The 25,354-nt window shown below is 36.5% G+C and overlaps 2 protein-coding genes across 9 annotated transcripts in view; one reads left to right on the top strand and one right to left on the bottom strand.

The window, feature by feature from the left end:
• Nucleotides 1-10,438, top strand: part of tmem63c (transmembrane protein 63C) — a 38,496-nt gene extending 28,058 nt beyond the window's left edge. The window contains exons 14-24 of one of the 7 annotated variants that reach the window (XR_006253084.1): nt 57-210; nt 347-453; nt 1,910-1,996; nt 2,615-2,680; nt 2,778-2,940; nt 3,636-3,741; nt 4,397-4,564; nt 6,039-6,154; nt 6,973-7,047; nt 7,272-9,825; nt 9,986-10,438. Coding sequence is in view for 5 of the 7 variants with exons in the window: in XM_043263648.1 (XP_043119583.1) it covers nt 57-210; nt 347-453; nt 1,910-1,996; nt 2,615-2,680; nt 2,778-2,940; nt 3,636-3,741; nt 4,397-4,564; nt 6,039-6,154; nt 6,973-7,047; nt 7,272-7,496 (1,267 nt within the window). In the remaining 2 variants the exon portion in view is untranslated. Of the gene's footprint in view, nt 1-56; nt 211-346; nt 454-1,909; nt 1,997-2,614; nt 2,681-2,777; nt 2,941-3,635; nt 3,742-4,396; nt 4,565-5,545; nt 6,155-6,972 lie in introns of all 7 variants that reach the window. The other 6 variants (XM_043263648.1, XM_043263651.1, XR_006253085.1 and 3 more) reach the window with 6 other exon arrangements.
• Nucleotides 10,439-18,720: 8,282 nt separating this feature from the next.
• On the bottom strand, nt 18,721-24,194 carry ngb (neuroglobin). Of its 2 annotated transcripts, none has more exons than XM_043262350.1 (5): nt 24,108-24,194; nt 23,305-23,538; nt 22,464-22,572; nt 20,971-21,090; nt 18,721-20,803 (listed from the first exon to the last, which is right to left on the bottom strand). In XM_043262350.1, exons 2-5 carry the CDS (start codon nt 23,400-23,402, stop codon nt 20,651-20,653), a joined length of 480 nt encoding a protein of 159 aa, XP_043118285.1. In that variant the 5' UTR covers nt 23,403-23,538; nt 24,108-24,194; the 3' UTR covers nt 18,721-20,650. The 2 variants fall into 2 exon arrangements, with proteins under 2 accessions (XP_043118285.1, XP_043118284.1); XM_043262349.1 differs by lacking the exon at nt 24,108-24,194 and adding an exon at nt 23,742-23,934.
• Between the last annotated feature and the right edge of the window lie 1,160 nt (nt 24,195-25,354).

Genomic DNA, 25,354 nt, shown 5'->3' with positions numbered 1-25,354 from the left:
ATCCTGTAACTGTAGCTAAGGCCTTGTGGTGTTGACTGGTGCTTGTCTTCTTCCAGGGAAAATCTGTCAGTGTGTGGTTCTCGCTGGTGGCTCCGCTGCGTCCTGCTGAACATTCTGCTCTTCCTCTTGCTCTTCTTTCTCACAACCCCTGCTATCATCGTAAACACCATGGACAAGTTCAACGTCACTCGGCCGGTTGAAAGCTTAAGGGTCAGTGAGCATCAAAGCTCTTTTATGACTGGCCCGGCCATATTACGCCACATTAGAATGCAAAATAAAACTGAAAGCGTTGTTTTCGGAAGCTGAATGTTTAGAATTTGATCTTTTACTGTCTTCTACCGTCTAGAACCCAGTAATTACCCAGTTCTTCCCCACCCTGCTCCTGTGGGCCTTTTCCATACTCCTTCCGTTCGTTGTGTACTATTCATCTTTCTTTGAGTTCCACTGGACCAGGTATGATGCCGTTTCCTCCGTATGACTTAAAATGTTTCTAGTCTGTGTGTAAATGTGAGAGAACTGCAGGGAGGTCTTTTTACTCAATTATACATTAAAGTGAATGATCCCAGTAGCATATTGAAAAAAAAATTGATTAACGTAATATATATAAAAAAACTTGGGTTCGGTATGATTTTTTTATAGGTGGTCACAGACGCTGCATTTATTGGCTCAAAAATATAGTAAAATTTTAAACATTTAAAAACATGTATTTCAATTATTAATATATTTTAAAATGTAATTTATTCCACGACAGAGCTGAATTTTTTAGCATCACGACTCTTCATAAATCGATGTGATGTTTAATAAACAAAACATATCTTATTATTAAATTAACACTTGTGCTGATCAATATTCTTTAACGCTTAATATTTTGTCATGCTTTGTTTTTTCAAAATAGATTTCAAATAAACTACAAATTTTCTGAACACGCCATATTTTCTTTTCATTAGTTTAACATTTAAACTGACAAATTAAAAGCAGTACAAATAACACCGTAATGCACAGAATAGTTAAATTATTATTATTTACATTAAAATAGCAAGAATGTGATTTCCTTGTATTGTGGTAATGATAATTGTGGGAAGGTGTTGTTCTTTTGCCCCAATGTATTGATATGTTTATGAAGACATGTCTCACACGTACACATTTGTCAACACGTACATAAATGTGATCGTTCGTTTGAAAAAAATGACTTTTTCATCATTCGCTCAATTTAAGTCGTTCCAAGCGTATGTGCCTGTTTTGATTTGCACCGACAAGAAATGTGATACAACACATATATGATTTTTATTAAAAACGTGTCCCGATGAGCAGCGTAAGTTTGGTAGTTGTATTTGCAATGCAGCTTAAATCCGTTGCATAAACATGTTCATATCAGCGCACAAACATATTGCATAACTGCAGAACAACCCCCAACCCAGTCTCCCACCCACCCATGCACAACACGTTTACATGGTGTCCCTCTCTCTTGCTCTCTCCGCTTGCCTCTCCAGGCTTGTTGTCATAGTGATCACAACAAGGGAATAATCATATGCGCACTGGCGGCGTCTTTCACAGAGTCACATTATAGTTCATGTGGATCAAACCCTCTGCAGAACCTGCAGCGCTCGGGTATCTGTTGTATTTCCACTGGAAAAAAACGATGATCAATACACACAAGTCAACATAACATCTAACTGTAATATTTACTTAATACGATAACAATTTTTTAGACCATGAAATAAGTCACTTGAGGCAAGAATTGTATTTTATGTTGACTGTCTAGTCTGTCTGTCTAGTAGAAAACCGTGAGAAAGGAATAATAAATGGCGTAAACATCTGCGAATGCGTTTGTTTGTTTTTTAATGTATTTAGTAAAAAAATCAATGAAGTGAAATCAGCTGAATTTTTTTATTGTGTGTGTCTCTTTCAGGTCCGGTGAGAATCAGGTCACCATGCATAAATGCTTTTTATTGCTTGTCTTCATGGTAATCGTTCTGCCGTCACTGGGTCTATCCAGGTAACCATCATATAATCCGAGATACTGTCATTTTAGACTATATTTGCATGTCAGTAAAAGCACTTCAAGCTAAAATATACCTTTTTGGTAATGTACTGTTTTGTAAAACATGTCATTTTGTCTGAGAATAACATACACAGTACTATATATGTATGTGGGTCAATGGTAAACGATGATGTCCCAATTATGCCAACATTTTTTTTTTTTTGTAAAGAATTTCAGTCTTGTAATGAGGCTATTTTCTTTCTTTTTTTTTGCTATCCCCAGACAGTTGCACCACCTGAATATATTTAAATTTGATCCCCATAAAATTATCAAAATTAATTTGAACTCAACAAAACCCCTTTTTTTTTTTATGAACCTAATTTTTAATATATGTAAATTTCTTTGCAAGCATATGTCCAAGCAAAAAACAACAAATGGCTGAGAAATTGGCATTAATAAAATGTTCAAATATTTTGTAGCCACTGTATATATATATATATATATATATATATATATATATATATATATATATATATATATATATATATATATATATATATGTGTGTGTGTGTCTGTGTGTGTGTGTGTGTGTGTGTTATTATTCATTATCTTATCTTCTTGTCTGCTCCCCAGCCTGGATTTGTTCTTCAGGTGGCTCTTCGACACCCACTTCTTGGATGAAACAGATTTAAAGTTTCAGTAAGTTGCCTAAATCTACAGCTATTGTTTAATTTAATTAGACCTGCAAGACGCACAATTTGTTGAAACCTACATCTGCTTTGTTTTATCCCCTCAGATGTGTGTTTTTGCCTGATAACGGAGCTTTTTTTGTGAACTATGTGATCACGTCCAGTCTGATCGGAACAGCTATGGAGCTTCTGCGTATTCCCGCTCTTCTGGTGTACTCTCTCCGGCTTTGCTTTGCCAAATCTAAAGCTGAACGCATCCATGTTAAAAGAGTGAGTGAGTCCATACATGTCCGTACACTTTATGATCATTGCTGTAGTCTTCAGTGTCACACGAAACATTTTAATATGATAATTTGCTTCTAAGGAAACATTTTATAAAGGGCTCAAAACTGTTTTGCTGCTTAATCTTGTTTAAATATGAAGTTAAAAACAACATAATTTGCTTTAAAATGTTTAGTTGCGTAACAAAGTAAAGTTTTTTGATTGGTTGAATGCTGAATAAAAGTATTAATTTCTTTTAAAAATACGAATAAAATGTGAGCATTTCTGTATGTAGTAGGCACGTGTAAAATTATATAATACTGCATACATAGTAGTGCTGTCAAACAATTAATCGTGATTAATCGCATCCAAAATAAACATTTTTGTTCGTGAACTATAGATGCAGTATTTATTTTGAAAATATTTCTGTTTTTATGCATATATTTAAATATTTTAAACTTATTAACGTATTTTTCTGAAATATATACATGCATGTGTATTTATATATAAATAATGAACAAACACAGTTCATACACATATATTATGTAATCAAAAACTTTTATTGTGAATATAATGAATCACGATTAGTTGTTATTCTGTATTAATACAGAATAACAGAATAACACAGCTCTTTTCCATACAACGATTGTTCATAGCGCCAGAAACAGCAATAAACAGACTAACTTCTTGATTCTCATCCTCAGAGTCAGGCTTACGAGTTTCAGTTTGGTCTTGAATATGCCTGGACCATGTGCATATTTTCAGTCAGTATGACCTACAGCATCACCTGCCCCATCATTGTTCCTTTTGGTGAGTCTGCGTAGTTTTAGAGTTTTTATTTTACAACAGACTTTTCTCCCTCCTTCCTCCCGAATCTGCACTCGAACCCATTCGTCTGTCGGCTCCACTGCACCATTTGTGTCGTGTTTTTCTTCTCCTCTCATTTTCCCCGCAGCGCTCTTTTTTTTTTCTTCCCGTCAGTCTTGATTTCTACCTCCGTGCGTGTTCTAATACCTCGTTCCCGTCCTCAGTCAGCGTGTGGGCGTCTGAGCCGTATCTCCAACAGCATCTCAGTATCACGGTGTGACATGGCCGCTAGGTGCGAACCCGCTGTAGTCTTCCAGACGCTCCGACCCGTCTAGCCGAGATCCAGACGCCCACTCCACGCCTGTTCTGTCACCAATACACACCATGACTGTTTATTTACTATAGACTGACATCCATCATCATGATTTTTCACTTAGTTCTGAATTCATTTGGCAACTTGCACTCACATGCGGTCTATGTAAACAGGTAAATATATAAATATTGTACCTGTGCAGTAGCATGCAAGGTCAGAAACACTTCGTGCAAAGGGACTTTACCTGCAAACTACTGAGCCATCGGAAAAGCACGTTCGAAAATGACGGTGTGTTTTAAAAAGATCAAAGATTATTTGATGACTCCAGCTCTGTTCATTTCGCAGGGTTGCTGTACCTTGTGCTGAAGCACATGGTGGATCGATACAATATCTACTATGCCTATTTACCCACAAAGCTCAGCCAGCGGATCCATTCGGCCGCCGTCAGTCAAGTGGTGGTGGCGCCCATTCTCTGCATGTTCTGGCTGCTGTTCTTCTCTGTGCTTAGACTGGGTAAGTTCATGTCGTGCCTAATTAAGTGTATTGATTTTACGTGAAGAGTTCATTTGCAAAAACAGATAAAATAAAATTTAAAAAAGCATATCTTTTCATTGTGCGTTCCAATTAATTTCAATCACAATGCAGTTTTGAAGGTGAAAAAAAATACAACTTACAAAATAAAACACAATAAAAACTTGGTAACATAATAAAAAACACAATTTTTGAGAGTTTTCTGTTTTTGCAAATAAACTTTTCTATATAATTATAAAAGCCGAGGCTGTCACACTTGATCGTTTAAATGCATCCTTGCTGAATAAAAGTATTAATTTCTTTTAAAAATATATTTGAATGGCAGTGTGTATACTGTACATATATAATTGAACTGATCTTGGCAGTAACTGTTAATTGCCCCCAAGAGAAGGATCATTCTTTGATTATTTATTCACATTCACGTCATTCACGTCATCAAGAATATTTGTTAAGAATATTTTCTTTTCTGTATAACAGTTGTTTATAGTGACTTTCAACAACAAGAATTGGCATTAAATACACTACCTATCTATTTCTCCATTCCCTGTCCTATAAGTTTCGGTTTGTATATTTTCATATACTGATGTTAGATCTGTTATTTACTATAAAATATGAAAGTACCAGGTTTGTTTTTGCAATAAATGTTTTTCTTTTGCTAAAAAGTGCACCAACGTACTTTTAAGTCATGACACAAGGTACACATTACACACTAAACCACATTAAAAATTGCTGCACCGGAGTGGTACCTTTTCAAAAGATACATATTTGTACACCTAAAGGGTATCTTTTGAAAGGCATGGCCCCATGTACCTTTATTTCCTCGAATGTTCCAGATAAACCCAAATCTTTCTTTCTTAGATTAGAAAAGAAATGGCAAATTAAAATATTACTAAAATTATCTACTATGGATGAAAGCCAAATAATCTAATGACGACATTAGAATGTGTTCATGTTTTACTGCAGAATGCATGTTCGCTTGGAAGACTTCTCCAATACCCCAGCCAGACCCCTTAAGACCCCAGCTTGGAACAAGACTAGACCATTCCAGGCCTAGATCCAGACCAATATCTAAGTACCAATGCTCAGGCTCAGACTGTCCGTTTGCGATGAACTAGAAAGAAGAAAATGTGGTAATTATTACAGCATAAGTTTAAATGCTAAGCCACTTTGACAGTAGCTAATTAGAGTCATGAAAATCCCCCGAATCTCTGTTATGGTGAAGATGCTTTGCTGACCTTTTGGCTGAGGTTTTTTTTTAGCTATTTGGAGAGAGAGCTGTGGTCCTGTCTAAGTACATATAAAAATTACATTTCCAGAACCAGACCTAAATCAAGAGACTAGTAATGAGACCAAGACCCAGGCCGAGTTTATGTGGTCTTGAGAGACCAAGCCCACAAGATCAGCTCTCCTGCTCTCCCATATAAAAGCGAAACCTCATGGATTATCTCTTGTGCAGGTCCAGTGCAGCCCATCAGTCTGTTCACTTTCATAACTCTCTTGTGCTGTATTGCCTTCTCCTGCTTTGGCTTCTGTCTGAAAAAACTACGACCTGACAGATCAACAAACTATCAGGTCAGTGGTTAAACCTTGATCTTGATGACTTACAGAAACACGGTGGTGCATACGGTGGTAAAATAGTAATTGAAATAAACAAGGATATGGGGACATTTTACATTTACATTACAGATTATAATATAGTTCAGCAATATCACACAAGCAGAGTGTTTTAACGGCTATGATATATCGATTCTATACAACAGTTAAACAAATTTTAGACGTGTTATAAAGGATATTGTCTGTTTATGACCATTGTGCATATCCAATCAGCACAAAGTGGTGTTTCGTAACTAAATAAATATGTGCTTTTAAATGAATCAGTTGAGTGAATGATTCAATGACTTATTCATAAATATGTAACTTGCTTCATTGCTGAACGATATGGTTAGGGTTAGGGTTGGTAGAATAAGCCAAGTTTCTGATAGTCAGTATGTTGTATGTTGAGGACCCATCAAAAATAAAGTGTTAGAAGTTATTATACAGACAGTCTACTAATACTCTAATGACTGCTAGTTGACATTTATTGCAAAGTTTCTTACTGTTAGTAGAATGGACTATCGAAATAAAGTGTTACATATATATTTCTTGAATTCGGTGTCACTTTTGCAGTTGGCTTATCAATGTTTTATCCACTTCAAAATGTCTACACACATTAAATATTTATGTTTGATAAGCCGAAAAGTTTTTGATTGTCGCCTTAACGACTAGCATTGGAAACACTGAAATGAAATGATTTTTACATGGGCTTTGGAAATAAGCTCTCAAAGATGATTTATTTCGGAAAATAATATCTTCAGGCAGTTAAAACTGATTGCTAATTTGTTTTGTCGCAGATGTCCGATCAGACGACAGAAGGAGGCTTCACCGATGCGGAAAGAAGCACCGTTTCCACCACAACCACAGCTAATGTACCTGCTCATCCTGTCACAGCTCATTTCATTCATCACACTCTCATTTCAAGTCCTCTTTATGAAATTAATTTGTCTCTTTCCTCTCATCTCCTCTAAGGCTTCCACTCACAGTGTCAAAGGCACTTCACATGTAGCATGTTGCATAAACAAAAAAAAGAAGCTCTTAAGATAATGACACTCTTGCTGTCCACCTACTCACCTCTCGTTCTTCCTCTCCTCAGCTTTTTATAGCCTCCGTCTTGCTGGAGCCAGAGCTGGGCCTGACTCCCATGCCCTCTCCGGCCCACCAGAGCTACGGCACCATGGGGAACAGCCAGAGTTCAGTGCGTGACGCAGAAGGGGAGGAGGAGAAGGATCTGGAGGAAACTTTGGAGACTGAACTCAAGGAAGAGCCAGATCCCAGCTGCCCGAGCCCTCTCATGGACAGTCCTGTGCATTTCCAGTGACCATCCTGCCCCCCGTTCCCACTCTAACGCTCAAGCCCCATGCCTCATTTTAGCTAGTGGCTGATAAAGAGGCACTATGCTGCAAAATGTTTCCTCTACAACCTCCATTTACAAGTAACGGACAACAAATTGTGGCCATCCATGCAAACTGCTTCAAAAAGCTTGTTGGGAATTCACTGGCATGGCGGTTTTTAGTTCTGAGAACTTTGATGAGCTCTCATAGTGTCTGAAGTGGATAAAAGCAGAGATCTGTCAAAGAACGAGACCGGCCACTTCTCTTGCTCGGACTGCTCTTTCTACTTTCTTCTGTATTTTTCTTTTCTCTCTAATGACGTTAATGGGTGTCTGGTGGTTTGGTTGACTGGGGCTTGGAACATTGTATTTCGACAGATTTTTCGATGTACTTTTTTATGCATAGTCACATTGTATAGCTCCAAAGAGTTGAGACATCCAAATCTTTTATCCTTATTATTAATCCTTTTGCTGTTGTTGCAGTTTGTGCTTATTATTGTTATTTTTATTCAGTACTTGTATTTTAGCAATGGTACGTAATTGTGCAACATTATGCCGAGAGCGCATTGTTTTCATGTGTTTACTATTATTAGATTATTATTACTGTTATTAACATCCTCAACCTTTATTGCAGTGTGCGCCGGAGTCAATCGCTCCCAGTTATTGTTTGTTTTGCAGTGACAATAGCAGTTGTGTTGTGCATACTGCAGTCAATTGGCACTACAGTAGATTTCAAAGTCAATGAGGCACTTATTCCATAATTTGTTTGTTTTTTTTTCTTTCCTCTGAAGTTCAATTAGTTGTTTGGTCTGTGGGAGAGATGGGAGGACATTCGAAAGTGAGCTTTTCACTGACTAATATACAGTCTAATTTAGCAGACTTCACTTAATGAACTGAAAAAAAATATTTGTGCAAAAACTATCAGTTTGTAGGAAAAAAGACAACAAACAGATGTTAAACTTGATCTCTGTTGAAATGAATTTCTACAGTATCGCACTTACAATATGGTCTATGGAGCATTACAGAGGGATTAAATAAAAATAAAAAAATAAGGCAAAATAAATAGCCACTTACTTCCAACGAATCATTAAAGATATGGCTATACCTTCCTACCTGCTGAAGCGTTTAATACCAGCCGTTATTAACTATGAGTTACATAACTATGATTTATGTTTTAATAGTTGAATTTAGTATAGTTGTATTTAGTTTCAGTAGTGAGTCAATATTTGTGCCATAAATATTTCTTCGCTTCGTAAAAATGACTCGCGGCTCAGTGAGGGACTCAATTGGTAGAGGGACCTGGCTCTGAACAATTTAAACCTAAATGAATCAAATAGTGATTCATAAACAAACTCGAGGCTTTTACATGAATCCTTTTGTTACTAATTATACATCCCGCTTTTTGTTGTGCTACATGCATGAAATATTAAACTCGAGTTCTAAAGATTGTCTGACAAACCACATTTGAGTGCGAAGTCTGTCACAGCTTGATTTTACATTTTAATCGGAGACCTGTATATTAACATAAAAGTGTCTCATTTGAACTCCTTAGTCATTTTAGGTTTACGCCATTTAAAAGATGAAAATATAAGATCTAAATTCGATGAGGTGAATGTTTTTTCATTATAATATGTATTTACATTTTGTGGTTTTAAAATGTAAACATCACGTATCTTGACATCTATTCCGGTCCAATTGACTTAGCCCATATGTGTTATTGTATGTTTATTACTATAAATACAGTTTTTTTGTTTGTTTTTAAACTAAGGCATTCAGAGAGTTGCAGATGGAGCTCGTTTTGAAATCAGAACATTCCTTTAGGAATCATCAAATCCATGAAACGTGTTTGTAAAGTAGTTTACAGGAGGACGTGTTATGACACAAACTGAAAATGGCACATTGGCTGATCCTTCTACACACAAATCGTCAATTCCAGAGTCTCCAACTGCACGTTGTTTAACTCAACCCATGCTCAAACCAGCCTGCAGCTGTCTTTAGACGTCAAGTGTTGCTCTGGCTTCTGTAACACTTTAATTTTCTTAGTAAATTTTGTATTCTTGGTCTTTGCTGCTAGTGGTTCTAGGACTGGAAGGGAAGGGGTGGGTGGAGGGTTTTCTTGCCAAACTGAATGTAAATGAGTTGTGATTTGTACCGTGCTCTCTAGCTGTGCCTTGAAGAAACAGATCTTAAGAAGTAAACAGAAAAAAATGTTATGTCTGACAATCCAGCATGACCTGCAATATGCTGCATGGACTACAGAGCAAGATAAGACAAAGAAGCTAAATTCTAAAGCGCATTCCACCAGTGCATCAATCAGGTGAGAGATTCCTAACAAGTTTTACACTGACTTAGCCTCAAAACAAACTCTGTGCAAGTTGCTGATTTTGATTTCTGAAATGTGTCAGTCCGCTATTTATATTGATGCTGAAACCTGTTGCATTGCATGTTGTCTTTTACAGTCATTTTTACTCTTTCAGGTCGACTACTGTCATGGCGAAGCAGTTAATAGCACGTTAAACATGTTCAACAAGGCACATGCATTGACCGAATATTTGCATCTGCAAATTTCCCGCTATACTGTTCAACAGTAAACAATTGCATCCCAATCGCATTGAGTTCACAATAATTAGCATTGGTTTCACAGTATCTATGAGATACACAAACGTATGCAAACACTCTTACGTCAATGTCTTCAATACCTACCTGATAAACGGCTCTCGTGAGATACTTTTTGATATTTACTTTTGTTCTGTTTGTATTCGCAAGCTGTTGGTGTATACAATTGTGTTTCGTTATTCAGTGTTGGTTTACGAAATGTGGATTGAGGTGCCATGTCATGTGACGGGGCGCCTATGACACAGTACATTGCTGCACATTGTTACATTGCTGCAGCACAGCTCTTAAGGGTATAAAACTAAATTTACAAAAACGTTATGCTGTCAAGTAGTGTCTTTATTTCACCATTTTTATTTATATTTTAACAAAATCCTAGCCTAACTAGTCCTGCTACGTGGAGAAACATTTGGTGTTGACACTGTTTTTACTTGTGAACTGCTAGTAAAAGGAATAGTTCAGCCAAAAATGAAAATTATGTCATTCATTTGGTCTCTTCCAAACCCGTAAGACCTTTGTCCTTCTTTGGAGAAATTAAGATATTTTTGTTGAAACCTGAGAGCTTTCTGACCCTACATAGACAGCAACGCCACTATTGCATTTAAGACCCAGAAAAGTAATAAGGACATTATTAAAATAGTTCTTAGTCCATTAGTCCATTTAATTTATTCGTAAATTTCTTCTCTTTTATGTCAGGCTTTGACACATGTTCATGACACATTTCATGTGCATTCCTCTGATGAACGGGTTTGGAAAAACTTGAGGGTGATTAATTAATGACACAATATTCTTTTGCCTTTTAGTTACCTACAAGTAACACACTGAATTAAACTTGAAATTTTCAAGTATAAAGACTGAAATAGTGATAAGACCTATATTAAAAGAGGACCAATCCTGATATAGAAACAAGGGGACTGAGCATTCAGAAGATAGCCCTTGTGATCTTTATAGCAACATTACTATGGGCAAGCACAGAAAATGTTATTCCGAAAAAAAAAAAAAAAACTTTTAGTTTCGTGCTGCAATCTCAAAAACATTTGTCCTATAAGTGTTCTTCAGACTCAGAAAACGAAACGTCGCCCCTTAATTAAATCTCCTGCTGTGCCAGAAGACAGCCAGTGGTCACTTGACTGGTCAACGCTTGAAAACTACCAATTATGTTTTTCCTGCACACTAGATGTCATTACCATGTGTTATGTGTGTGTATGTGTGTGTGTTATAAGACACCACTGCAGCATAACAACTGAAGCCGCACATGAGAAATGCTTCCAAAAAGTAGGACATGCACACTCAATCATAATAGAGCCGAATAAAATGTGGACTCTGATGTTCTGCTTCACTGAGCTTCTACACAGCCTCTTAAAATTCATGATTTCTTCCCCTGTAATATCTGTTCCTTAGACCACAACAGTAGGTAACTAGAAAGGAATTAAGTTACATTATATTCCAGGATCTCAGTTATGGAGGTTTCCATTTCTATATGTCAAATTCCTTAGGTTGAGTAGCGCCGATAAATATCCCACCATCAGATGCCTGTGGAAATATGTAATAAACACATAAAAATGGAAGATATTTGGATATTTAATTGATTTGCCCTTTGAATCGCTGTGGACGTCCATCCACAAGCAGTCTTTGGTTTATTTAGGGTATTCGGCGGTTTTTGCCTCAGCTATTATTTTCCTTTCTTTTGCAGAACTGGCAAGAATATCTGACAGAAGGCCAAAATGTGGATACGTCAAAATCTCTAAACATTTTTCCAGAAGTAACAACCGGGAGACAGAAAACGCTCTATGATTCTATACTGGGCTGTTTGTGCCACTGCTGAGATGCGCTTATGCAAGGACACTGACCCAACCATGTGTCCATGCACACGTTCAGATAAAAATGGCTTACCAAATGGTTAGAGATAGATAGAGATAGATAGATAGAGATAGATAGATAGATAGATAGATAGACAGACAGACAGACAGACAGACAGACAGATAGATAGATAGATAGATAGATAGATAGATAGATAGATAGATAGATAGATAGATAGATAGATAGATAGATAGATAGATAGATGCATGCTGGTGGAAGGCATAAATAACTCACTAACTTACATAACTGCAATGGGTGGAAAAGTTCAAATGTTCAGATTTAAATGGACATTGTAGCAAAACTTGCCTTTGCCAAGACTTTTTGGCATTAATTACACTGATGTTTACCTTTCAGCAGGGAGAGAATTCCCTGATGGTTGAGGTGATTAATATGTTGGAGGCATCAAATGTGGCTGAGTATATGCCACCGCTCACCTCTCTAATGACAGGCTGTGAAGAGAAGTGAGTCTGCATACTAATTACCACAGTTTGGCCTGGCCCTGCACAGAGTCAACCCAATTATTTATGTGTGTGTGAGTGTGTATTGCTATAGAGAGATGGAAAATTAGCAGTTTAAATGACTGTAAGAGTCATAGTTTAGCAATATTGTTCTTTTGTCACATATGAATACAAAATATTATATTTTATGCTGCAAATATGACGCATAAACAGCACCTGGAGTAACAAAAAGTATACAAAATGTACTATTTACATAGACTGTTTAATGTAACACAGAGGCTGCATTAAAACGCTAAGTGAATGAAAACATCCTTGAAAATTTCTAATCTGAAAGTGTATCGTGTATAAAGTTATTTTCTCTCAAAAGAAAGAGTTGACTCCGAATCACTGAAACGAGTCGTTTTTAAAACGAGTCCCAAGCCGTTTCATGTTGACGTCAAAATTAAACATTAGCATATTTCCTGCCCACTCTTTGGTCTTTTCGTGTTGGTCTGAATGAAAATGTAAATTCATTCTTTGCCACTAGATGTCGCTTTTGGAGCGTTACAAACATGGATTTAAATTAAATCAATCAATCACTGGAGTTAGGAAAATGAATCGTTGAAACAATCGTCTGGTAGTCGATGCACAAATAAGGTAAAAATAAATACATATTATACAAAAATAAAGTGCTTTTTGACCTTGCATGCATGTCAACCTGTTGTTTGGAACTCCCAAAACCAAAATATGAAACGTTCATAACCTATAATAGCGGCACTTGTTGCCGCATAGCATTCCTGTTCATTGTCTTTGTTAATCTCGCTCAACTTTGTTGTATTTAACAACTGTTGTAAATCAGTTGTAGCCATTGAACTTCTATTGAAATGGAAGTCTTCCATTTTTGGTGTATGCAAATCTTTGCCAGTTATTCTTATGCAAATGAGTTGTGAATAACATTAAAACTACTAATTGCGAAGGTCATGTGGATTGACACACAGTGCAGGTGACAGAGCCTAAACTCTGAAATGTGCAGAAACGTTAAATTACAAAATGACTTCTTTCTCAATATTTGATGATAAAAATTCACCCATGTTGTATAAATGAGAGCAAAATAAGACCATGCGCAGGTATGTTTCATCGGTGATGTGCTCCACTCAGTGAAGAAAGCAATTTTTCATACACTTGCCACAGTTGCAAGTGTCAACACAGGAGGGGGAAAAAAATCTGCTTGACATTTTCCTTCTGTCTCCTAAGCAACCTTCCTAGGCAGGCAGTCTTCAGAAGGTGAATACCCCTGGGAACAGAACACGCTGCTTTCTCCTCCTCTGTGCCATATGCTTGGAATAGAACTGCTGCTGTTTTCCCTCTTTGACTGCTACCTGTGTTTGTCTCCCCTGCTGTGCATGTGCATCCGAACAGCTTGATTTGTTATAAACCAAGCTGTTATGTTAGAACGTTTGCATTTGATTAGCACAGGAATCTCGATCAAGTTAATCTTTCTTTTTGCGCCATAATGCTTGACAGTTTGTGCTATAGTCAACGTTCGCTACCAGTTCTGCGTTAGTCATTATTTACAGGCCTTTATACTTTGAAGAAACAATCCGAAAGACATTTCCCAAAATATTTAATTTTATTTTACACAAAAGAAAAAGTCATACAGGTTCATAATGTAATTTTTATTTTTGAATGAACAGTTTTTTTTAAGTTAACTTTTTCCCCCCATCTGCTGCTGTACCTTTTAGACTTCTGTATGTAAATGATTCTATAATTGTATGTAAATGAACTGTAATCTTTTAAAGTGGTAGTTCACCCAAAAATAAGTACGAAATGTGTTGAAATGTAAATATGAGTGGCCATATATTAACATGTTCATGGCTGTGACGATTATGATTTATTAGGAATGACTTAATTTCCATAAATTGTTCAAACGGACGCGGAGGAAAGCCTTGCTTCAAAAAGCATTTCTACATAGTACATCAAGCTATTTCATTTCACGAGCAAGAAAACCCCATGATTTGTCCCCCTTAACAACTTTAAAAGTAATGTAATTTTTATGTTGTCCCAGATATGTCGAGCCGCACTGCTTTTAAATGTTGGCATTAGTGCGTGCTGTGAACTCTTTCTGGGAATTACTGTTACAGTCTGCTGCAGTTTTCTTGGCAAACACACTATGACAACTTTAAATGTGCAGAGAGTATTCGATAACCATGTGACCGCTTACTGTGTGCAGTCTTGTATTTCCTGTCATTAGTGGGATCCTGAGGGAAACTAGTGGAGATGTCGAGGAGAGGTGTGAAGACTTTGGCAGAGGCTGTGTCACAGAAGGACTCTCATTAGAAGAGGGAACATCAACACCAGAGATTGACATGTACAGTAAGGTGCCACAAACTCCTCGTTGTAGGTGTCGAAAGAACTACACAGCTACTGATCCTACAGTTATCCACAACTGTTATAGATAACTTTTGAAAGTTGGAGTGTTTAGTTCAAACTTTGATCTTTAGCACGCAGTGATGAATGGCCACTGGTTTTTATGACCAACTATTGATTTGCAGAGTGGGAATAAGTGAACTGCTAGGCATTTACATACTTGGGGATTTACTCAAAGTGGATATTACATGTAATAAATTGTATATGCAAAAAACAGTATGTGAACATAATGTGTCTAATTTACAGTAGTCATAAAACAGTGGGCAAAAAATTCCCAGGATGGACTTCCATTTCCGTGAGATTACGGACAGTTTACATTTTTTCCACAGAGATTTGCGGATGGCAGTGAAGTCACAGGTCACATGACAATGACAACATAAATTATACTACATTTATTACATTTCTAGTATTTACTTTTTTAATGATTGCAAATACATTACAATACCATCTCGCAATTGATTTGTACGAATTCGTACAACCTCATTTGCACGTGTCTGTACAATTTATGTAAGGGTGGGGTAAGTTTAGGAGCAGGGCTAGGGTCGGTAAAATGCGTACAATTTCTCACATTTTCATACCTTTGCTGTCCCAACTGTTTTGACACCATTTTGTGCATAAAATGTTAGAATTTCTCAGTTTCCTTGTGAATAGAATGTTGGCTCCTGTGATTTGAATATATATTTTATGCTATTGTCTTATGTACCGTATACTTCACACAACGTGTGTTTGTTTATGATTGTCATAAGCTTAGCATATCCTTTATATAATACAAATTTATTAGCAGGCTTACCCGGTTGTAATAGACAAGCAAAATCACAGAGAGACTGAAAGAGAGAAAGGACTTTTTCCTCCTCTCGTGTTTCGCTTCAACGTGTTTTAGGTTTCTATCTCTGTGGGTTCTAGCGTGAGAAGTTTGGAGCTCCTGGGTTATAGAGCTGGTGTGGTATTACCAAAGCTACTGAAAACACATGACAGCTTTGTGTGAGGAACAGACCAATCTCTTCGTCGTTGCTGAAACTCTTTCTCTCTGCCAGCTCTCATATCATATCATATATCAATATCAATTTTTATTTTGGGTTATCTATTATTCTAAGACTTATCTAACATAAATACACATTTCGATTAGCCAAATAACATAGATATTGTTGAATCAGGCAAATATGTGCAGTGAATGCAGTCAATGCTTTAAAAGATCCCAAAGTCACAGTCCAGCGCACTCCCGTCCTCAACAACTCTTTTCTACTGTCTGAGTCTCAAAATACAAACACTCCACACGCTCTCTCACTGTGCTTGTCATGGTTGTCATGGTAATTTCCAATGCCCTGCTTCCAACACATTGCAGACTTTCTAAAAATAGTGATCTCTAGTCTGTATTGTTTTTTATTGTTTTTATTATTATTGCGCCTTTTTATCTCTGTCTCTCTCCCACTCTCCCACAGTCTCTCAATTTTACACTTTATTTAGCTTTTAGGGCAGATATAGTACAAGTGTTTGCGGCTTCTATTCTTCGGTATACTTAGAAATATTCATAATTATAAATCCGGAATCATATAAATTTCAAATAGGAACCTCGTAAATTAAAAAAAAATATTCAGATGGTGTTATATAGCAGTGGTGAGTAGATGCTGATATTTGTGGAGGCACAGTTTTTGCTTCTCATATGTGAGGCAGAATGTGCTTAGGCTTGACAGTCAGCCTTCAAGACATTTACAATAATGCAGTGTAATTGAATCCACAAACCCAGTGAGCAGCTCTCGCTTCTGGAGTTTTGCTCCATCTCATCCACTCTGACAATGTCACATCAGAGAGTGCAAAGGCGTGAACAGTATTTCTTCATAACCTTCTGATTATTGGAACTGGGACATTGTGAAGAATAACATAAGACAAATGCTATTTCTTTTTTTCTTCAAGCCAGTGTGCCAGTGTTATATAAGGATCATCTTCAAGAAACAGTGTCCTCGTGATATACAGTTGATGTAATTCATGGGATTTAACTGAACTTTGTTACATGAATTGGTTTAGATTAAACTCTGCATGAGAAAAAAGAAGGAAACTATTAGAATTTGACCATTTGAGCATTTATAAGAACACCTGTAAGACTTTCGCTCATCTTCAGAACACAAATGAAAACATTTTTTGTGAATTCTGAGAGCTTTCTGAACCTGCAATGCTCAGAAAGATACTAAATGCAGAGTTAAAATAGTCCATGTGGTATCAGTGGTCCAACTTTAATTTTACATGAGAATATCTGAAAACAAAAATTTCCTTCAACAATAGTCCACTGATTCCACATGGACTGGTTTAAAGAGGTTTACTACCTGAGCCTTGAACATGTCAGTTCCCTTTCTGTCTACGCAGGGGCAGAAATCTCATGATCAAAGGCCTTACAATTTTGAAACAACATGAGGGTGAGTAATTAATGCCGTAATTAGAATTTTTGGGTGAGTTATCATTTTAAATGTCTATAATTCAGTTTATTGGTTTAATCCATTTTCTGAGATTGCTTTTGACACCCAGACTTATAACTTGACAGGATGAAGAAATTACAAATGTATCAATGGTCACTGAAAAATGCATTTCTGTTTTAATTTGAGAAAGTTTCACGAAAAACAGGATTGATCTCATCCAGACATTCCAAAAGAGAAGCTGATGGAAAAGTTGAGTCAGGCCTTGAAGACAAATAGAGGTGGGTGTCATCCACGTAGCAGTGGAGATTGATTCCAAATTTCCTGAAAATACTAGCAAATGGTAAGAGATAAATAATAAATAAAAGGGGTCCCAAAACAGAACTTTGGAGAACGCCAATAGAGACAGGTGAGGAATATGATTTAAATGGTTTAAGTTGAACAAATTGAGTGCGGCTAGAAAAATAAGATCCGAACCAGGTTAAAGGAGTACCAACAATTTCAATTTCAGAGTATTTGAAAGAACCTGGTCAGAGATGGTATTAAACTCTAAACTTAAATCAATAAGAATAAGTATGGTTAAAAGTCCAGAATCATTTGTATCTTTGACCATGGCAGTCTCTGTGCTATGTAATGGTAGAAAGCCTGACTGAAATTTTTCAAACAAGCTGTTATTTAAGAGTTAAGCATTGAACCTGAGCTGCAACAACCTTCTCCTTTATTTAAGAAAAAATGGTAAGTTAGAGATTGGAAAATTAGCAAAGTTATTAGGATCAGCACCAGGTTTCTTGAGACTAGGAGTTATTACAGCCTCGAAAGGGACAATACCCGAGCTAAGAGAAGAATGCACAATATCTTTGATTAGACCAGATAATGAATGTAAACAGACTTTAACCAGATGAGTGGGTTAACGTTGTTATGCTCTGAAATTTTCCAGTTTCCAAATAACGGTTTGTAAGGGAGCACTTTTTATGCAGTTCAAGGTTTATCTTCAAGTTTGCATCAACTGTTCAACTCAGTTATGTGGACAAAGCAGTATACTGACTGCAAAACATTTAGCATGGTGCAATGGTATGTGCATGCTTGTTATTAGACCTAACCCTAAAAAATAAGCATAAAATGTAGTATCAAGAAAATTGATTGTGATTAAAAAAATTATTTCCAAACTTATTAACAATAACAATAAATAATGTTGTATTTTATGGTTTGGACTTAGTGTCATTAAGAAAAATATAGCTACAATTTTAGTCATAGCAAGACTAAAACTACATATTTAGGATTCATTTAAGAATTAGCCATTTAAAAATGTCACAATAAAGTCTCTTAAAGTTAACAAAGTTCTGCAATTTGTGTTGTTCCAAATTAAATATATGCCAGAACGACATATAAGAATGACTCCTAATATCAGAATTATAAAAAGAAGATATATAGAGAGATCAAATATGTTGAAATGAAAACTCCATAAACTCATTTCCAGCAAAGACTTATATGCAAGATCTTCTTTATTTCTGTCCTTTATTACAAATAAGCTGTTTACATAGAGCCTTGACTGATCCTGATTCTAGTTCGATTGGTGACTGGCTGAGGAAAAAGGATGTACAGTGTAATTTAAATAAAACTTTTTGGTTACTGAGGAGCCAGGTCATAACATCGCTGTTTAACATCAGCTGCTTCAGTGAGGTAGACATTGAGACAATTCAGTCACAGAATATCAAGAGAAAAAGCACAGAAGTAAACACGACACACACACACAACACTTCAATGGTAAATAAACATCAACTCTCACTTAAAAATGTTGTAACCATTGCATCTTCATAAAAGATTTTCAATACTAATAAACTAATCATTCCATAAAGACAGACATCTTAGAGGTTATTGGAAAGCTGTTAGGTGGTACGTACATTTTCGGAAAAAAGAGAACAGTCTCAAAGAGAGAGAGATAGAGAGAGAGAAAGAAAATATACATTTTACACAAAAAGTATAATAGTGCACCATTGAGCAATACATAAAATTAAATAATCAATGCACATACACCTAAATATACAGAAAAGGCTAGTAGGTATTGTCACGTAAAGTAACATGTAAAATGTAACATACCAGCAGTTTCAATATCTGTGACAGTCCTACGCACTTTGAAATACTTGGCCTGAACCATTTAAATGTAGAAATATCTCTCATATAAAGAGGACAACAATTCTACAAAGCTATTGAATAGCAGCAAAAAGGTTATCATCGCTTTTAACATTTTTCTATAGCTCATAATTATGGCAACAAATATTCTTATCTTAGATAAGAGTGTTTATGTTCTTAACTTACAAGGTTGTAATAAGCCAACTAATGCAATTTACTATTTTTAAAAAATATTATTCACAAAAATTGCTAACAAAAATTGTGAAATAAAATTCTTATTTATAGCTAACACCCACTGGACCGGGTCATTTAGCATAAAGACTTTTCGACTATCTACAATTGTAAATAGGTGAACAAATCATCTAGTCACTATGATATAACAGTCACTTTATGTGAAGTAACAGTCTACACAAGTCTTTCGTAAGTAAGCCTTGGAGTAGAGTGCGTCGAGTATAATCCCATACAATGGAAATGTAAACTTATGACATGGCACAGGTTCATAAATTAACAGTCTAAAAATTCCAAAAGCTATTTCGGATGTAACAGTTCTCGTCATTTACTTTCATCGCCAGAAATACTGTTAACGGTTGAAGAATGTGGCAAACAACATTTGACATGAACATTTGAATGGTGTCAAAAAATCATGGCTACTGATTGCTTATTGTCTTTGATACTATCATTTGGACCATATTGCCAAATACTACTATGTTCATGCTCAGATAACTTACTGAACATCACTAAACTTACAGTAAACTTAAACTACACACAGCACAGGCAAGAGTATTAAGTCTATGTAATTTAGGGTTAAATTGTAGTGGCTTTAAAGGCCTTCATCTAAACCGATTCCAAGAGGTGTCAGAATAAAACTTTTTCAAGTTGACCGAGCTCGCATGTGCTGAGTCAAACCTGTTTTACATGAAACATCAATACATCAAGACAGTCATTTAAGATAGTTTGAGGAAATACATTTAGTCATTACTATATGTACTTAGTCATTACTGTATGTACAAAGCAAATTTTGCTTTTGAAGTTTCAACCATAAACTATCTATGTCCTGCACTCTTAATAAGCATACTTCAACCTCATAGGCTTCGTTATCTACAATCTCAGTCTGCAGTTAGACCAAGCTACCAAAGTTAGGATTGTTCAGCGAGCCAAAATAAATTTCAGCTAAACTGATTTTCCCAATGCTGGTCCCATACCCAATTTTTGAGAAGTTAGTTTGTGACCTCCAGGGTGTTCCAGAGTGAATCTCACATCTACCTCGTTCTCAGTTGGACTTATGTTCGCCATTCTTGGCCCAGCCTCTGGTCATAGCTGATACCACGATGCTGTACATATTGAGCCAAGCTTGGCGCAGTGGTGTCGTGTAAGCTGGGCCCAGGCTGCACTGAAGCATATATAGCAGGGACTCTCCGACCAACTAAGGAATACAGGAAAGAACCCAATAAATCAATCAATCAATGGTCTGGAAAATCACTGTGACTCTCCCCGAAGATCACTGTCAATCTCATTGTCATTTTTGACGTTTGAGTGATACGGATATAATTTCAGTCATCATAACTAAACCATGTAGCAAAGTGTACTCACTGTAAAGGACTGAGTCTTCACCCCAACTGCCTGGTGCTTCCTGCCCAGGTTCAACAAGAAGTCCTCCAATGTATGAAGGTCATCAAGATGGCTCACAGCTGCGTCAATCACTAACATTACCTGGACAAATATACAGTCGGTCTTGAGCTGGGTTTACATAGCTGTAAACTCAAAGTTGTGTCAAAGTCAGTCAATAGAAAGAATCATTATAGCCTAAATTAGTGGTGTCCATTTCTGGAAAGTCACCTCCTGCAGAGTTTAGCTTCATCCTGCTCCAACACAACTGTTGGCTTGTCTTGCACATTCAGGTGTGTTTATTTGGGGTTAGATCTAAACTCTGCAGGAACAGGGTCCTTCAGGACAAGATTGGAATTTCTGGTCCTAAATGAACCATGTGGCTTTATGGTGCAACAAACAGCAACCAAACATATCAACACAAATTTTGACACACAATGGGAGCAAATACAAGCTATTTTGCTGTAGGTGGAGGATTAGTAATATCCATCTAGACACATCCCTTACTCTTTTTGCGAGGAACTAATTTTTCAGTTATCGGCCCTTAAACTACTTTACCAGCAATGCCACACCAAGGCTGTTTTTAAGTTCTAATGTCAAGAACAGCCTTGCGCTCTCATGAAGACTGGTTTTACCTAGTCTCAGCCTGAGACGTCACACCCACCATCTGATTGGTTGAATTCTACAGAATTTCCATGAGACGTGTGTTTGGCTGGAAACAAAGATCCCATGGCTCCAAACCCTCTCATGTAGAAATAAATCAGTCTTGTTTACAACTGTGAGGAGCACTTATCAGAATCAACTAAACGCCGGATTTTCAAAACGTTTGTGGCATAGATTCTTCAACATGTGCAGGAGTTTTACACAATGGTCTGTTATTGTCAGGACATTTTCACACCCCTAAACATGACGTGACACAAAACAAAACATGATTGGTTCCTTTACCCGTCAGTCATATGGTCTCCTGCGTGGTCCTTGGCCATTCAAATTGGCCAAGGTTCCCAGACCTTCTGCCATCAATATGAAGGTCTGGCATTTAATGCACAATAATTAAAACATTTAGTTTTGTACCTTTTTTTTTTTTTACATTATTTTATGTCTTTTTATATCTGTTTGTTAAAAATCCCCCACGTTTTGCCGATATAAGCTTCTACATATGCAAAAAAAACTGCCAATAAAAGTGCTTTCTCCATGTCTGTATCACTTTATTAAAATTACGCTAGACAAAACGACACGTTTACTTTTACAAGCCAGCATTTGTTTGCAAGCTTGTAGAGGGAATGACTAGTCTTGAAGAAAAACACTTCTCTACATCTTCTGCCACATATTCTGTACTTATGTTTTTTGTTGTTTTTTGTTTTTCAGTATTGGAATGATGTACAGACAGAAGACGTAGAGCATAAGAAAATGTATTGAGAAACTGCTCAAAAGTAGGTTCCTGCACTTTTACTGTACCAGATGTTGACCTCTAGGCTCACCTTGGTGACATGTTCAAGGAACTCTGGGCTGGAGAGACATTCAGGTGCATCCCCACAGTTTGTGCTGTAGCTGAAGAGAGTAAGCAGCGCTGGATCCAGCTCAAACAACCTTACAAGAAATGTTACATTTAATCAGGCAGCACTAAAAAGCAGTTCATTGACATGGATCTTCAAACACAATTTCCTTAACAAGAAGGATAATTAAATAAGGTCATTTAAGCTATGCGTTGTTGAAGAGAACAATGCATATTCTTTTCTCTTTGTAGCTTAAATCCCTTTTTCTTGTAAAGAAAGTCACTTTCATCCTTTATGCAGAGTTTGAAAAGCAATACTCGGGAAAGTGTTACTTGGTAGCATCTTTCTTCTGAGAAGGTGATTCTGATGAAAATGATCTTGCTGCTCCCTGTCGCCAAGCAACAAGTCAAGCCTCTTACTGAGCTACGGTTAGAGGAACAGACAGCGGGAGACTGATAGAGAATTTTTTGATGGATTTATATAGATTCCGCTTTAGTTAGTTTTTTTTAAATTGCTATACCTTCACGACGAGTATAATCTGTAGTTATGGAATGCAAGGACACTCTAATTCTGTCAATTATTGCATGTATTAAGTGCTATTTATTTTCATAAAAAAACAAAAAATGTATTTACTTTAAAAATTGTTCATTATTTAAAATGCCTTGTTCATTACGGAATATAATTATTCGATTGAATTCCTATTTTTTAACAAATGCGTCTGTCCCACAAAAGCAACTTTCTAAATAAACATGCAGACTAAATGAAATAGCATTATCCCTTGCTGCAAAAGAGTTTAAGCCAGCATGCATTGAGATCGATTTATTACCTCGTGAACAAAACAATTCCATGTGGCACCTTGTTCTTCCCCAGACTCTCCCAGCTGTCCCGGATCAGACCTTTATCTTTTTCAGAGAGTTTCTCCATCGTGACTCTCAGTAATGCTGCGTTCCCCGGTCGTCTTTCAGTGATGTGGCATCAAAATGTCTTCGTCCGTTTAAAGCAGGACCTCCCAAATTCCCATTTCCAGACTTCCAGAGTTCAGTCTTCAGGTATGACCCCCCTGTGAAGTGTCAACATTGCATATCATTTCCCAAGGACAAATAAGACTTATCAAAGGAGGGTCTATAGGTTTAAACAAATTTCATTTACAACCTATTTGCAATGCACCGAAAACAATTTTGCCCGCAAACGCTTTCCAACAGATGCTTCATGCACTCAAGAAACCTAACTTAGCCCCTGACTTTATGGTCACAATAAACGTACCGTTCCTTCACTGCTCTAGAGGTGACCTTCTTCTCTCACTGGCTTCGTCTGTCTTTCTCTGGCATTAGGATTTCTGTTTGTTCACTGCGAATATGTATATGTCAAGCCTGCTATCCTTGTGTTTGCTCTCTCTCTCTCTCTCTCTTTCTTTGTCTCACTCTCTCTCTTTTCCTCTTTGCTCCCCCCGCTCTCTCACACACACATGCAAACACTCACTCACTTTCTCTCTCTTTATCTCTCCCTCTATCTGCTCCCTCTCCCCTCTCTGCTGCATGTAACCTCATAGATGCTGCTTGATGTGCGTTCAAACTAGAATGAGGAAACCTTTTTGACAATCTTGCGTTTCGAAAAAGATAAAAAACTCACAGATATTTCAATGTAGGTTGCGTTTTATTCCGTCGCAACGTAACTGTCCTAAATGCTCTCACCCGTGTGTGCTCACATGGACAGCAAATAAGGACAGAATAGAAATATCTCTAATCTTCGCTGCTCCTGGTATAGCACATGTTACGAGCCATAGCTCCTCCTACAGGTGAGAGTCTGGCCTTCAACAAAATAACAACACCTTCAGGCACTTCTGTACGCATATATAATCAAAGAACACATTCAAGGAGAACTCATTTCCATGTACTGTTTTGTAGATGAGCCAAAGAACATGAATACTTAAAAGTGCTTATGCTTTGCAATAATGGAAAGGCATCATTTTTAATGAATAAATCTTACCGAACAAGCAAGTCCTGGTATTCATACACACACTTCTCGGCGGTCTTCAGCTGATTCTATTCAGAACCAATAAGAATTATATAACCATTAATAAAGATGAAAAAAAGTTTCATTGAAAAGTTCTTTAGAAATCAATGTGTACTACACTGAAGCAAAAACCATCAGTAGACATTATGAAACCTATAATGTATATAGATCTAACATTTTTTAATGAGAATATAAACTACTGTTCAAAAGTTTGGGGTTAATAGTCGTTTTTTCTCTTATGAAATGAATGCACAGATATTTTATTTAGCACAGAATAATGTAACAGTAAAGACATTAAGATGATCACTAAACTTATTAATAAAATGTATTTCAAATAAAAAAATGTTCTTCTTTTAAAAACCTTCAGTTTCCACAAAACTATTACACATCACAAGTGATCTGTGTATGTTTCTTGAGCACTGAATAATTATATTAAGATGATTTCTGAAGGACCATGAAGACTGAATTAATGATGCTGAAAATGTAGCTTTCCACCACAGACTTTAAAGACTGTAAAATATGTTGAAATAAAAAAGTTTTGTTTTAAATCTTACTAATGTTACTAATTTTACTGCATTTCTGATTTTATACAGGAAAACTTATTTCCAAAAATATAAAAAATTTGATTAAACTTTCAAATGGTTGTGTAAAGTTACAGTATAATGTCAAATAACTATTGAAGTAGCTTTCTTTTGAAATTTGACATGCCTTGAATGTTATTAATGAAAGGAATGGAAACTTTCAAAAAACTAAAATTATAATATTGTAACCTCAGTTAAGAACATAATTGTCCAGATTAGCAGGTCCAGTTTTTTCTTCATGATCACATGTAGATGAACAAACGTATTTCCAGGTATTCCCTG

This window comes from Puntigrus tetrazona, chromosome 17 (genome assembly GCF_018831695.1).
Source record: "Puntigrus tetrazona isolate hp1 chromosome 17, ASM1883169v1, whole genome shotgun sequence".
Lineage (NCBI taxonomy): Eukaryota > Metazoa > Chordata > Actinopteri > Cypriniformes > Cyprinidae > Puntigrus > Puntigrus tetrazona.
Note: the sequence above shows the minus strand (reverse complement) of the source record. Positions and strands in the feature narration are given on the sequence as shown.

What these genes read in the sequence shown, in the direction of transcription:
- ngb (XM_043262350.1), bottom strand. Translation starts at nt 23,402, where the DNA reads ATGGAGAAACTCTCTGAAAAAGATAAAGGTCTGATCCGGGACAGCTGG. An exon ending in GGAATTGTTTTGTTCACGAG is followed by an intron (nt 22,573 to 23,304) that starts GTAATAAATCGA and finishes ATTTCTTGTAAG; the next exon opens with GTTGTTTGAGCTGGATCCAG. An exon ending in TGAAGACTCAGTCCTTTACA is followed by an intron (nt 20,804 to 20,970) that starts GTGAGTACACTT and finishes TGTATTCCTTAG; the next exon opens with TTGGTCGGAGAGTCCCTGCT.